Source organism: Vicia villosa, unplaced genomic scaffold, assembly GCF_029867415.1.
Source record: "Vicia villosa cultivar HV-30 ecotype Madison, WI unplaced genomic scaffold, Vvil1.0 ctg.000048F_1_1, whole genome shotgun sequence".
Classification (NCBI taxonomy): domain Eukaryota; kingdom Viridiplantae; phylum Streptophyta; class Magnoliopsida; order Fabales; family Fabaceae; genus Vicia; species Vicia villosa.
In genome coordinates this window covers 1,580,839-1,595,660 of record NW_026704980.1, presented here as the reverse complement: position 1 = coordinate 1,595,660, position 14,822 = coordinate 1,580,839, and the positions used below count along the sequence as shown (strand labels likewise).

General features: G+C 33.9%; 1 protein-coding gene and 1 long non-coding RNA gene across 2 annotated transcripts; one reads left to right on the top strand and one right to left on the bottom strand.

The window, feature by feature from the left end:
- Nucleotides 1-9,118: 9,118 nt before the first annotated feature.
- On the bottom strand, nucleotides 9,119-10,173 carry LOC131623010 (uncharacterized). The gene is made up of 3 exons (XR_009290068.1): nucleotides 9,746-10,173; nucleotides 9,474-9,527; nucleotides 9,119-9,335 (listed from the first exon to the last, which is right to left on the bottom strand). It is a non-coding gene; the product is annotated as an uncharacterized LOC131623010 (long non-coding RNA).
- A 1,160-nt stretch (nucleotides 10,174-11,333) lies between these two features.
- Nucleotides 11,334-14,396, top strand: LOC131623009 (DEAD-box ATP-dependent RNA helicase 39-like). Its single transcript, XM_058894007.1, has 6 exons — nucleotides 11,334-11,942; nucleotides 12,520-12,609; nucleotides 12,696-12,872; nucleotides 12,956-13,096; nucleotides 13,400-13,580; nucleotides 13,982-14,396. The coding sequence occupies exons 1-5, from the start codon at nucleotides 11,442-11,444 to the stop codon at nucleotides 13,559-13,561; spliced, it is 1,071 nt and encodes a 356-aa protein (XP_058749990.1). The 5' UTR covers nucleotides 11,334-11,441; the 3' UTR covers nucleotides 13,562-13,580; nucleotides 13,982-14,396.
- Nucleotides 14,397-14,822: the final 426 nt, after the last annotated feature.

Below are 14,822 nucleotides of genomic sequence, written 5' to 3'. Positions count from 1 at the left end.
CTGATATTGATTGATTCTTCTACAATCAATGTTTCAGTATTGTATACTCTGTAGCCTTTAGAGCGTTCAGAATATCCAAGAAGGAAACATTTTTGTGCTTTGAAATCAAACTTACCAAGATGATCTTTAGTATTCAGAATAAAACATACACATCCAAAAGGATGGAAATATGAAATGTTGGGCTTTTTGTTCTTCCACAATTCATAAGGAGTCTTATTTAGAATAGGTCTGATAGAGATTCTATTCTGAATATAGCATGCAGTGTTAATTGCTTCTGCCCAGAAATGCTTAGCCATATTGGTTTCATTGATCATGGTTCTGGCCATTTCTTGTAGAGTCCTATTCTTTCGCTCTACAACTCCATTTTGCTGTGGAGTTCTAGGACAAGAGAAATCATGGGCAATACCATTTTCTTTGAAGAACTCCTCAAAGAATTTGTTCTGAAATTCACCACCATGATCACTTCTGACCTTTATGATCTTGCACTCCTTCTCAGATTGGATCTGAGTGCAGAATTCAAAGAACACTGAATGAGACTCATCCTTGTGTTTCAAGAACTTTAGCCATGTCCAGCGGCTATAATCATCAACGATGACTAATCCATATTTCTTCCCTCTGACAGATGCTGTTTTGACTGGGCCAAACAGATCAATGAGCAAGAGTTCTAACGGCCTTGAGGTAGAAACAACATTCTTAGACTTGAATGCAGGTCTGGAGAACTTGCCCTTCTGACATGCTTCACAAAGAACATCTGATTTATATTTCAGATTTGGGAGTCCTCTGACTAGATTTAGTTTGTTAATCTGAGAAATCTTTCTCAAACTAGCATGTCCTAATCTTCTGTGCCAGACCCATTGCTCTTCAGAAACAGACATAAGACAAGTCACCTTCTGCTTCTCAAGATCAGAAAGATCAATCTTATAAATGTTGTTCTTCCTCTTGCCTGTAAATAGGATTGAGCCATCCTCCTGACTTACAGCCTTGCAAGACTTTTGATTGAAGATTATATCATAACCATTGTCACTTAATTGACTTATGGACAATAAGTTATGCGTTAATCCTTCTACAAGAAGTACATTAGTTATGGAAGGAGAGTTACCAAGACTTATGGTTCCAGAGCCAATGATTTTGCCCTTCTGATCTCCTCCAAACTTGACTTCTCCACCTGGTTTAAGCACCAGGTCTTGGAATGTAGACCTTCTTCCCGTCATGTGTCGCGAGCACCCAGAGTCCAGGTACCATGACATTTTGCTTTCTATCCTCTTTGCCGCCAAGGATATCTGCAACAGAAATTATCTTCTCCTTAGGTACCCACAATTTCTTGGGTCCTTTCTTGTTAGTTCTCCTCAAGTTATGATTGAACTTGGGTTTAGCAAAATATTTAACAGGAGGAACAACATGATATTCTTTAGGTTTGTCAGCATGATATTTCTTAGGATGTGTCACATGCTTCTTGGTGTGTGTTATGTGAAAACTTTGTGCATGTGATGTGTGCTTAATATCATGGGAGTGACCAAATTTAAATTGGTTATACAGAGGCTTGTATGATATTTTCATATCATCCACAGATTCAAGCTTGTATGGGATTTCACCCTCATAACCAATGCCAACTCTCTTGTTCCCAGACACAGCATATATCATAGAAGCTAGCTGACTTCTGCCAATACTTCTAGATAAGAACTTCCTAAAACTTAAATCATATTCTTTCAGAATATGATTCAGACTGGGAGTGGATTTTTCTGAATCAGAAGGAGATCCAACATTATTGGATAATTTTAAAACTTTTTCTTTTAATTCAGAATTTTCCAACTCAAGCTTCTTAGTTTCAAATTCAAATTGCTTTTTCAGCTTTTTGTATTTGATACTAAGATGAGCTTTTAATTCAAGAAGCTCTGTTAGACTGGAAACTAACTCTTCTCTAGATAGTTCAGAAAATACCTCTTCAGAATCTGATTCTGATGTAGATTCTGATCCATCATCTTCTGTCGCCATCAGCGTAAAGTTTGCCTGCTCTCCTTCAGAGTCTGATCCTGATTCTGATTCAGAATCATCCCATGTTGCCATAAGACCTTTCTTCTTATGAAACTTCTTCTTGGGATTCTCCTTCTGAAGTTTCGGACACTCATTCTTGTAATGTCCAGGCTCATTGCACTCATAGCAGACAGCCTTCTTCTTGTCAGATCTTCTGTCACCAGAAGATTCTCCTCGTTCAAATTTCTTTGAACTTCTGAAGCCTCTGAACTTCCTTTGCTTGCTCTTCCAGAGTTGGTTTACCTTCTGGAGATCATGGACAGTTCATCTTCTTCTTCAGATTCTGATTCTTCAGGATCTTCTTCTCTAGCCTGAAAAGCGTTAGTGCATTTTTTAACATTAGATTTTAAAGCAATAGACTTACCTTTCTTCTGAGGTTCATTAGCGTCAAGTTCAATCTCATGACTCCTCAGGGCACTGATCAGCTCTTCCAAAGAAACTTCATTCAGATTCTTCGCAATCTTGAATGCAGTCACCATTAGGCCCCATCTTTTGGGCAAACTTCTGATGATCTTCTTTACATGATCAGCCTTGGTGTAGCCTTTATCCAGAACTCTCAATCCAGCAGTTAGAGTTTGAAATCTTGAGAACATCTTCTCAATATCTTCATCATCCTCCATCTTGAAGGCTTCATATTTCTGGATTAAAGCAAGAGCTTTAGTCTCCTTGACTTGAGCATTTCCTTCATGAGTCATTTTCAAGGACTCATATATGTCATGGGCCGTTTCCCTGTTAGATATCTTCTCATACTCATCATGAGAGATAGCATTCAGCAAAACAGTCCTGCATTTGTGATGATTTTTGAAATCTTTCTTTTGATCATCAGTCATTTCGCTTCTCGTGAGCCTTACACCAGTAGCTTTAACAGGATGTTTGTAACCATCCAACAGAAGATCCCATAGATCAGCATCCAGACCAAGAAAGTAACTTTCCAGTTTATCTTTCCAATATTCAAAGTTTTCACCATCGAATATTGGTGGTCTAGTATAACCATTGTTACCATTGTATTGCTCAGCAGAGCCAGATGTAGATACAGTTGGATTTGATTGAGATTCACCAGCCATCTTTTACTGAAGCGTTTTTCTCTTCCTGAATCTTTTCTAAACACGGTTAAGTGCTTGCACCTTAGAACCGGCGCTCTGATGCCAATTGAAGGATAGAAAAACACTTAGAAAGGGGGGGGGGTTTGAATAAGTGTAGTCTAAAAACTTGAACGATAAAAACAATATGCACAGTTATTTTTATCCTGGTTCGTTGTTAACTAAACTACTCCAGTCCACCCCCACGGAGTGATTTACCTCACATGAGGATTTAATCAACTAATCGCAACAGATTACAATGGTTTTCCACTTAGTCCGCGACTAAGTCTTCTAGAGTATCCTGATCACAACCTGATCACTCCAGGAACAAATGCTTAGACACAAGCTAAGACTTTCTTAGAGTATCCTGACCACCACGTGATCACTCTAATTACAACTGCTTAGACACAAGCTAAGACTTCCTAGAGTATCCTGATCAACACTTGATCACTCTAGTTACTTACAAATTAATATAATCAATTCTAAGAGTATTACAAATGCTTCTGAAAAGCTATAATCACAACAGTGATATTTCTCTTAACGTTTAAGCTTAATCTCACTAATATATTACAACAGCAATGTAGTGAGCTTTGATGAAGATGAAGTTTTTGAGCTTTGAATTTGAACAACGTTTCAGCAAGTCTTTCAGAATAATTTCGTTCAGAATTGGTAACCTTGCTTCTCATCAGAACTTCATATTTATAGGCGCTTGAGAACAGTGTTTTAAAAACCGGACCGGACCGGCCGGTCGGACCGGTCGAATCGGGAACCGGCCTGGTAACCGGTCTGGTTCAATAGTCAGATCGGGTATGTCATCAAACCGGTGAAAACCGGGAAAACCGGAAAAACCAGGAAAACCAGAAAACCGGCGGTTTAATTGCATTTTTTTTAAAACTTTTTTTTAAATTTTTTTTAAAACTTTTTTTTAACATTTATTTTAAACTTTTTTTTTAATATATTTAACTGTGTATATTACTTAAATAACATTCTCACATAGTTTTTTGGTTAGTGACAAATTAAAAACTTTATTGTATATTTGTTATCTTTGCTAATAAATTTTGTTAAATAGCATAAACATATTGAATTTTATTTGATTTTCTTTTTAGGAGGATCCTATTTTGAATTAAATTTGGTACACATTAGAGTTATTTTGTTATAAACTATTCAATTAGATTATGTTGTAATTAGACTTTGTTTGCAATTAAACTTTGTAATTTTTTACTATTTTGTTATGTGTGATACCTTTGTTTAAAATTTGAATTTAAGTTATGAAATTGTGAATTTATGATATGATATTTTTTAAAAATTTAAAAGCTAGTTATATTTTTTTAGAGACGGAATCATCCGGTTCGACCGGTTTTATACCTATATAATGACAGGTCTATTCAACCGAGTTATCCGGTTTAATCCGGTTTAGTCGTGCGGTTCGACCAGTGACCCAGTGGTTTAACCGATAAACCAATGACCCAGTACCCTCACCGGTTCGATGACCGGTCCGGTTTTTAAAACACTGGTTGAGAAGATGACCGTTGGGTGCATTTAATGCTATGCATATTCCGTACAGCATTGCATTTAATGTTTCACGCTTTTTTCAACTACCTCGAGCCTTGTTCACGCTGTGTCTACTGACGTTGCCTTTAATAGCTTCCAACGTTCCTTTTGTCAGTCAACGTAGCCTGCCACCTGTACTTTCTTCTGATCTGATGTTTGTGAATATAATATTTGAATATCATCAGAGTCAAACAGCTTGGTGCAAAACATCTTCTTGTCTTCTGACCTTGAAGTGCTTCTGAGCGTGATACCATGAGAACTTCAGTGCTTCTGCTTCTGATCTCAAGTTCTTCTGATGCTTTCATAGACCCATGTTCTGATTCTGCCTTGACCATCTTCTGATGTCTTGCCAGACCATGTTCTGATGTTGCATGCTGAAACTTCTGAGACAAAGCTTCTGAGCGCTGATTTGTGCATACTCTTTATATATATTTCCTGAAAGGGAAATTGCAATGTATTAGAGTACCACATTATCTCACACAAAATTCATATCCTTGTTATCATCAAAACTAGGAATATTGATCAGAACAAATCTTGTTCTAACAAGGTTGATATATTCCTTGATCGACTCTTTGAGGAATCTCGTTTAAGTCAATTGGATCTGATGGTGAAGTCGCCAACATAGAATCATCTGATCTTGGAGGAGGAGTTTTGATTACTTCCGTTGCGACAACAATGGTGGTTGCGACCTTATCAGATCTAGTAGTCTTGTAATCGACCATAGTAAGAGTTGTTGAATTTCAGATTTCAGGTGAGGAGATCAATAAATCGATGATCAAAGATGTGAGATTTGAGTCTTCGATGTAATAACAAATGTTTCTTGCTAATGTTCATAGGAATCGTCGACGACATCACTTCAACGTCCAAGTCAGTGAGAGAATTAGAAATAGTGAATAGTAAAGATGAATTTGAATAAACTGTAAAATGGAGCATTCTTCTCTTTATATAACAAAGTAGGTTATAAGCGTTTCATGTGAAATGCAGTGTATAATGCTTGAGACTGTATGGTTAATATGGATGGTGTGTGATGAACTAGGGGATGAGATCGTATATACTTGAGAGTACGAATGTCCTCATTTCTATTGTGTAATTATCAATAACGCTCAATATTGGGTATCCCTGATTGGGCCTTATGGGTGGTCCAGACCAAAAATCACGAGGTCTCTTGGGCCAACGTCTAGGTTTAAGCCTGACTTTTCTCTAATCTTCCATTATGTGTTGTGGGGCATCCGAAAATCCAAAAACGAGTTCATTTTTTTTGGGTTTATACATACCAAAAATGAAGGATAAGATAAAGTGATTCATCGATCTTGAAATGTTTGCTTGCTAAAATCTCTCGTGTTTCTCGCACCTTCTCAAAGTGGAAGCTAAATTTCCATTTTGTAAATGTATCAATAGTTGATCTTTGAGGGATTGATGTTCCATTTTTGTGCTTGTGTCCAAAGCCTTTTGGTATTTTTTTTCTTTTTGTCTCTAGTTTTTTGTTTGGTATTTTTTTTCTTTCTGTCTTTAGTTTTTTGTTGCTAGGGTTTAATTTTTAGTATGGATCGTCTCCTGTTTTTCTGTCTTCAGCTTCAGTGCTGCTCCAAATCTAACGATGGATATGCAATGAAGGAATAATCATCTGGCTGGTAAATAAATATAGAACATAATCTAAAGGATAAAAGTGAAGCTAAATACAAGCAGCATAGAATAAGACGCAGACGATCCAGATCCTTTAATTTTGTCCTTCTTTTGCTGGAGGTTGATATCTTTGGCTTTTTATTTGTAATTGTTTTGCTGTTTTTATAGTCACTAAAACACTTTTAATTTACTCGCAATTAAAAAAGTTTTAAAAAAAAGTTGGGTGTTAATAAAGTAATTTCCTTGAAATTCTATTTGGGTCAAAACTAGAGCTGTCAAAATGGAATAGCCATATGGGCCGGCCGGTCAGGCCCAAAAAATGAAAGGGCTTGGGCCTTAAAATTAGAGTCCATATTTTTCAGGGCCTTTTTAGCCCAGCCCTGAAAAACCCGCTACCCATACGGGCTGTGGGTAGCCCATTAGGCCCACATTGCTATAAATTTTAAAAAAATTATATTAATTCTTATATTATGTTACTCCAAAATAACACATTAATTTCTCTCACTTCACTAAATTTTATCTATATCCTATTCAATTTTTCTCTTTTAAATATTATACATTAATATAATCAACAATCTTTCCTTGTATTCTATTACTTTCTCTTATGTTAAATATTTTGAGTATTATTTTATACAATTTAGACATGTATATAAAAACACATTATAATATTTATAAAAGATAATATAATACTTAAAAATGTATTATATTTAAAACTAGTAACAAACCCGTGCGTTCGCACGGGTTCTGGTACGGGACGCGCATTTGTTTTAGATATATAATTTTTAATAGAAAAAAGTTAGGTACCCGTGAAAAATAATAATTGAATGTATAGAAAAATATCTGGTACCCGTGAAAAATAATAATTGAATGTATAGAAAAATGTCTGGTACCTGTGAAAAAATTAATAACTGAATATATAGAAAAAATTAATAATTGAATATATAGAAAAAATTTTGGTACCCGTGAAAAAATAATAATTGAATGTTTAAAAAAATATCTGGTACCCGTGAAAAAATAATAATTGGATGTTTAGAAAAACGTCTACTATCCGTGAAAAAATAATAATTGATCATGTAGAAAAATGTCTGTACCCGTGAAAAAATAATTATTAAATGTATAGTTGGACGAATGTCTGGTTTTTAATTAGAGGATAATTATTAAAAACTTAATACTACATAAAATAAATAATTTTAACCAATTCAAAACCGACCCATATTTAATTGGTCAACCACACGTTTTATTTACAAACAAATTTATTCTTATTCATATTTAATTCTATAAATCAATAAAATATGTTAAGCTTATTCTTTTGTAAAAATATTGTTGGAATTCAATTTTACAACCTTTTTGGTAAAATTAAATACAACCTTTAAGGTAAAGTTAAAAAATTAAATACAATCGTACGAGACACGCATTTGTTTTAGATATACATTTTTTAATAGAAAAATGTCTGGTACCCGTGAAAAAATAATAATTAAATGTATAGAAAAATTTCTGGTATCCGTAAGAAAATAATAATTAAATATATAAAAAATGTCTGGTACCCATTAAAAAATTATAATTAAATATATCGAAAAATGTCTCGTACCCATGGAAAAAAAATGTATAAAAAAAAATCTGATTTCCATGAAAAAATAATAATTAAATATTTTAATCAATAACTTCATGTTCCTCCCATTAATGTTAAATAAATTACATTAAATGTTAAATATGTAATATAGGAAATAAATAACACAACAAATTTATACTATGAATGGAATGGTTTAAACTTTGACATCAATACTTAAACACGGTTTGGCTAACTGCTTGTTAGTATGAGAACTTTGAAACCTTTACTCTTCAATTTTCATTCTTAATATGAATTTCTATATTTTTTTTTATGTTGAAGCTTTTCAATAAGAAGAAAAAAGAGATGGGGCAGTACAAGGCGTGACTAATCTATAAAATTGGGTCATCCATTATACTATACCATATACTTTCAAAGAACCTCAAAAGTCATGTTCCAAGAAATATACTATACCATATACTGTTGCACTAAATTACTTGGAAGGAGTGAAATTGACATTGGAAAATTTAAACTGTGTTTTTTTATAGTTACTTTTATAATTTATTTTGAAAATATTTTAAATTTTGTTTTTTTTTTCTTATCCATGTGATCATTGTCAATAAAAAAAGTTACTAAATATTTGTACATTGGTGTAAAACTAAAAAAAGGTTGGTATTCCAACAATATTTATATACTATAGAACATGTCATTTTAATTTTTCTATATCTACAATTAAATGAGTAAATATACTATATATTTAATATATTAAAGATAAAAGATATCCATCAAATTTTAAAAGATTCAGTATCAATATAATTTCAATAACAATTATTATATTACGAAGAGAAGTCTTATGTTAAAAAAAATCTCCACTCTCACAAAGAGAACTCTTCTTCCTCTCATTACAATATTATCTCAATCTACCTTCTATATTGACATAGTCTTTCTACAAAATTTATTAAGTTTCTCTCGCCATTTATATTTAAAAAAAATGAAAAAATCTAAAAAAAATAATTTAAAAATAATTTAAAAATAATTTAAACTATATCTAAAGTTAAAAATAATTTAAATTTGTTAAAATATTTTATTTTATCATTTAAATATTCTTATATAAGATTTCGTATAATATTTCGTTTTAACCGGCCAAAAAATGCAAGGAGACAATATATTCAAACTTATTTATTGTTACTTTATTGCAAAGAGCAAAGATAATAAAGCTAATAATAATAATAATTAAATGCTATTGCAGTATTTTTTTATAGGAACACGAACAGTAGAAGTGCTAATATAAATTTAATATTTTGAAATATATTAAAGGAATATATCAATGAGGAAATTATATGCCAAAATACAAGTTGGATAGTGTTAGAACATCAAGCTCAAAACATTTTCATTATGCATCTCATTCCACCCATCAACCCATTTTATTGGCCAGTAGAAAAAATATGCTCTATTCTCTCATGTGAAGTAGGAAGAGTTTTCAATATGAAAATAAAATATTTGTCCTGCAAAAACAACATTACATAAATAAATGAAAAAAACAGAAATATTATTCAAGTCTGCAACTCACATTCTTTCTATCAAACCCTACTAACACAAACATAAAGCAGAATCAGAAAAATGAACACATAGCAACAACTCACCTTCCTTTAATTTCAAATATGAATTTTTTTGTTCCATCTCATTGTAGTTTAGATCTGCAAAAATTAAGACAAAAAATATTAATGAAATACAAAAAGAATTGTTCAAAAAAGTAATAAATATAATGGTTGAATCTTTAAAGCAAGAACACAAAACAGAAAACATAACTTAAAAATCATAAAAGTAAATGAAAAAATAGAGATTGAAAAGAGAATGAAAGATTTGAAGAAAGCATTTTTCGAAAACATAATTCAAATACATAGTAATAACTCACCTTCCTTCTATCAAATCCTGTTAACACAAACACAAATTAGAAAGATGAACACAGAACCTGAAAAACAAAGAAATAGGAAAGTTAAAAACCAAATCGATCTTGTTAGATATCATAGATCTAAAAAAACATCACTGATAGTTGTCACAGATCTAAAAAAATCAATGATTTAACCGATCTAAAACGTCTTCCGCAGAAATTGAGGACAGAGGAAGGTGGAAGATGAAGATGGGTTAGAGAAATTAGAAAGATGGGAGACTTAGATAGGAAAGAGAGTTGTTTGAGATTTGAGGTAGTGAAATGAAAAGACTTGTTGAGTAGAGGAAACAATATATTTGTGTTTTCAAGAAAGAGAGAAATGAGAAAAGTTTTGGGTTTGTTCAAAAAAGCAGAGAAAGTGAAACACACGTAGCATAGGAAAAGGAAGAGAGAAAGTGAAACACACGTAGCATAGGAAAAGGAAGTAGTAAAGGAAAGCAAATAAGGCAGCCACGTGGCTCATTAAGAAAGCAAAGGGGCAGATTGGTATTTTCCAGAGCATTGAACTTTCTTATATTGTAGATAATATAATTTTTTATTTTACTTATAGTCAAGAGATTTTTTTATTTTAATTTTCGCCCGTTGAGGGCCGGACTCAGGTAGTAATTTCGAGACCCATATTATAATAGGGCTTTTTTGACCCACTCCTATAAAGCCCAGAGAAAATTAAACCCCGTACCCCTACATTTATCCCAGTACCCCTACAATTTTAAAAAAATCTCAATTTTGTCCTTATTAAATTTTTAACTTTTTTTTTATTTTTTTTTTCAATTTTACTGAACCGGATATCCCACGGGTGGGTGTTCCGGTTCTTTTTTTTTTTTTCAATTTTACTGAACCGGATATCCCAGAATTGGGTGTTCCGGTTCCTTTTTTTGGAGATCTTGTGAGGGTTGCCGCAACTGAAATCTACAATGCAACCCGTTTGTTCATCGCTGCATATGTTTGGATGTCTGGGTTTGGAAACTTCTCATATTATTATGTTCGTAAAGATTTTAGCTTGGCTAGATTTGCTCAGGTATGCTTATTCTTAAAATTATATATTGTTTCTATTCACATTTGGTTTGTACTGACTACTGACTGTGACATCTTCCTTCTTTTTCTGGTTGAACAGATGATGTGGAGGCTTAATTTCTTGGTATTGTTCTGCTGTGTTGTACTTAACAACAGTTACATGTTATATTACATCTGCCCCACTAACGGCCGCGTTAACCCTCACAAGATCCCCAAAAAAAGGAACCGGAACACCCAATTCTGGGATATCCGGTTCAGTAAAATTGGAAAAAAAAAAGGAACCGGAACACCCACCCGTGGGATATTCGGTTCAGTAAAATTGAAAAAAAAAATTAAAAAAAAAAAGTTAAAAATTTAATAAGGACAAAATTGGGATTTTTTTAAAATTGTAGGGGTATTGGAATAAATGTAGGGGTACGGGGTATAATTTTCAAGCCCAGACCCATAAGGGCCGGCCCTAAATGGGCCGGGTAGTCCATTTTGATAGCTCAAATAAAACAGTGCAATTTTTCCAACCAAACAATTAAACAAACCCGAATCAAACTTCTGAGGAAAAAAAACCTTGGCAGCACCGAAACAAATTTCTGTTCCTTCTTTCTTCTCTCTATTCGAACAAGACTCAGAACAATAACCACAAAGAGAAGCCATGAAAAGAAGAATCAAAGAACTTCTACGCCTCTCATTTTCATCTCCACACTCTAAAATTCACCACCAACCACTCTCAAGATCATTACAACCCACTTCTTCTCAATGTTCAACATCTTTCTCAACCTTTTCAAAATCCCAAAGGGATTCACTGATTTTCCAACAGTTTAAAGAAAGGAAACTCAAAGGGTCATCAAAAGACTCAATTTTTAACCCAAAAGTTTCAAATTCAGTTCCAGAAAGTTTTGATACTAACGTTGAGAAAACAGTCCAAGAGGGTTTGGAAAATGAGAGTGAAAATGAAGATTCTATGGTGGTTGCTAACTTTAAGGAATTGGGTTTGAGTGAAGTTCTTGTTGAGGTTATGGAAGAGATTGGTGATTTTGTACCAACTGAGATACAGTGTGTTGTTATTCCAACTATTTTGGAAGGGAAGAGTTTGTTGTTGAGTTCACCTTCTCAACCTGATAGAACATTGGCCTACTTGTTGCCCCTTATTCAGGTTCATTCTATTATCTTCCTAGGGTTTTGATCCTTTGCATTTTTTTTGTTATTCATTTGAAGTATGCAACCGCAAGTCTAAACTATGACATACATTGGTTGCATTTGTCAGTGATGACCATGGTTTTAAATTGTGGCCGCAGTTGCGGTTATGGGTGTTGTGATTGTGGTTATGAAGACCATGGGTTTAAATTGCGGTCGCCGGTGCAGTTGTGGATGTTGCAATTGTGCGGTCATTGTGGTTGGTGCGATGAACATTATTGTTAAAGATTTTCTTTATAACAGAAGTAAATTGAGTTTTTGGATTCTGAAATTTTGAATTTTGATGAAAATACTTAGAGAAACATGGCGAACTTGTCCGATACGGTTTCTGATGCGTTTGCTGAGACTACCACATCGACAACATTGCGGCTGCAAATGCGGTTGCGGGCTGCAATTTAAAACCATGGTGATAACTGCAACTGTTGCTATGACCGCTATTTAAGATTGTGTTGTAGTTTTCACTTTAATTAAGGATGATGTTAAATTAAAATGGTTCATGATTTGATTGAATTGAATAAATTCGTTTAACTTTATAGCTGCTACGACGAGATAGAGAGTTGCTTGGTTCGAATTCAAAGCATCCTCGAGCTGTTGTGCTTTGTGCTTCCGAGGAGAAAGTTGAACAGGTCACTCTATCATCACCACCTTGTCTTATTAGTCCTGTAGTGTAGAGTGCACATCTTGAGCTTTTGAATTGGTTTTGCCATTGCAGTGCTTTAATGCAGCAAGATATACCATCCATAATGCAGAATTGAAGTCTGCAAAGAATCGTGCTTCATCGGATAACGAAAAGTCAAATTCCTCAATTGGCTTAATGATTGGAACTCCTTGTGAGATTCTTCAATACATTGATGAAGGGATTGTTGTTCCTGCAGAACTAAAATACTTGGTTAGTGTTACTAATGACTAGTATTTTGTTTCGGTTCTTGGGAACTCCAAACATTGATCACATTGTTCATTTTCATTAAGTAGGTATTGGATGAAGCCGATTCTATGCTTGGTAACCACCTTGGTCCTGAAATCCATAAAATTATCCGACCATTACAAAATCATGACTCCAAATTCAATGCCAATAGATTGCAGACAATTTTGGCAATTTCAACTATAGCTGAGGTATATGATGAACATGTTTTTGTATTCGAAATTTTGCATGAAAATACGATGAGACAACTTTTTTCAGTCGGGAATTTCCCACATTCATGCATTCGGGACATTACTCACCCTTCGATCAAGATCAGATGGTCCATATTCAAGTTTTTTTTATATAAAACAACTTAAATCTGCTTTTTTGGACCGTGCGATCTTGATCCAACAGCCACCGATATCTTGAATGAGTGAATGCGAATAATCTTGACTGCAGGGAATCCAGAATTATTCGTACCGGTATGTTTCTGAATTACCCTTTTCATATGGCAGGTTTTGGGTGAAAAGTCGGCCATTGTGGAACGTCTCGAGAGCAATCATGCCGGAAATATTTCTGCATTGTCTATAGAAATGGAGGAAGCAGAAATTTTTCATTTGACTGACTCTCTGGATGCTCTTAGGAAAAAATTGGAGGAGGCCATGAATTCCCTTTAGAAATGACAGCAACATTTTGGTATGCAATTTCTACGGCATATTATTACAAAAGACGAGTCAAAATAGGTTTTATGATCTTTGTGACAGCAACATAGGGGAAGTTCAATAGTCATTCCCATTTTTAAGTTGTTGTGTTTATGTGCATATTTACAGACAAGAATTCAGTTCATGTAAGAGATGGAATCTCTAATTAATTTAAAATTTTAAAATTATATAATTACAATTTATTCTTGTTTATATCTTCAAGACATAACTAGAAACTAGAATGAGCTTCTTTTCTCATCCAAAAAGCAACAATTATACATCATGTAGTTGGAAAAAAATTTGTATTATGTAAACTTCCATTTTATTATCCTCACCATATGTAATTATCCTTGTCTTTTGATCCAATGGATTTAACTAGTTGTTGACATATGGCAGAGGACATCCTTTGATCATCATAAAGAGGACAACTAAAGTTGTTGAGATATGGAAGAGGACGTCCGTTGTTGCTGCTCATTAGAAAGAAGAGGCGGTGTACCTGCAAAGACTCCAATGCTCAAATAACAAGGATTAACTAAATGGAAAACAAACATTTCACTGAGGTGGAGGCCCTTTTGTATGTGTACGAGACTCTAGGCTATTTGGAGACACATTTTTTTTTTGGGGGGAAAGTGTGTTGTTTTTAGCGACGTTTTTTTTCTTCTATTTTTCACATTTGAGGATTCATCCCTTCACACATTGAATGCTGATAGGACTTTTGAGTGCTTTGGTCGCATTAATTTTGGTGAGTTGTGATAGTTGCATTGAAACAATGTCTTAAGCTTGTCAGATTGAAAAAGGATGATATTTGGCTCCTCTTTGTTTTCGATTTTAACTTTAAAACTAACACGAGGGTTCTTTTTCTGCAAAATTTCTCCACCCTTTAAGTCTCTTTTAGAGTGATTCTTTCCTTCCACAAAGAGTATGAGCTATTGTTGAGAATCCGTATCATATGATCATGGTTATCTCTTAGACGTTTGAAGTGATTTTGATGATGAGGAGTCTGGTTGTTGTCATTTTGATGGGGTGGACTGTTCAATCCCTATGTTTCCCCCTTTCTTGCCATGCGATCTTTTTATTCCAGGTTATCATAGAGAGTAGGGGTGATCGTATCCGAACCAATCCAAAAGCAAAACCGCAAATCGAACCAATCCAAACCGAAACTGCAAAAAACCGCATTTGGTTTGGATGATTTTGGACTGAACCGCACGGTTTGGTTTGGTTTGCGGTTTTTATTTCA

Bases quoted from the DNA above. Each gene is read 5' to 3' on its own strand.
- LOC131623009 (XM_058894007.1), top strand. From the start codon at position 11,442: ATGAAAAGAAGAATCAAAGAACTTCTACGCCTCTCATTTTCATCTCCA. The intron at 12,610-12,695 runs GTCACTCTATCA...TTGCCATTGCAG, and splicing joins CCGAGGAGAAAGTTGAACAG to TGCTTTAATGCAGCAAGATA. The intron at 13,097-13,399 runs GTATATGATGAA...TTCATATGGCAG, and splicing joins CAATTTCAACTATAGCTGAG to GTTTTGGGTGAAAAGTCGGC.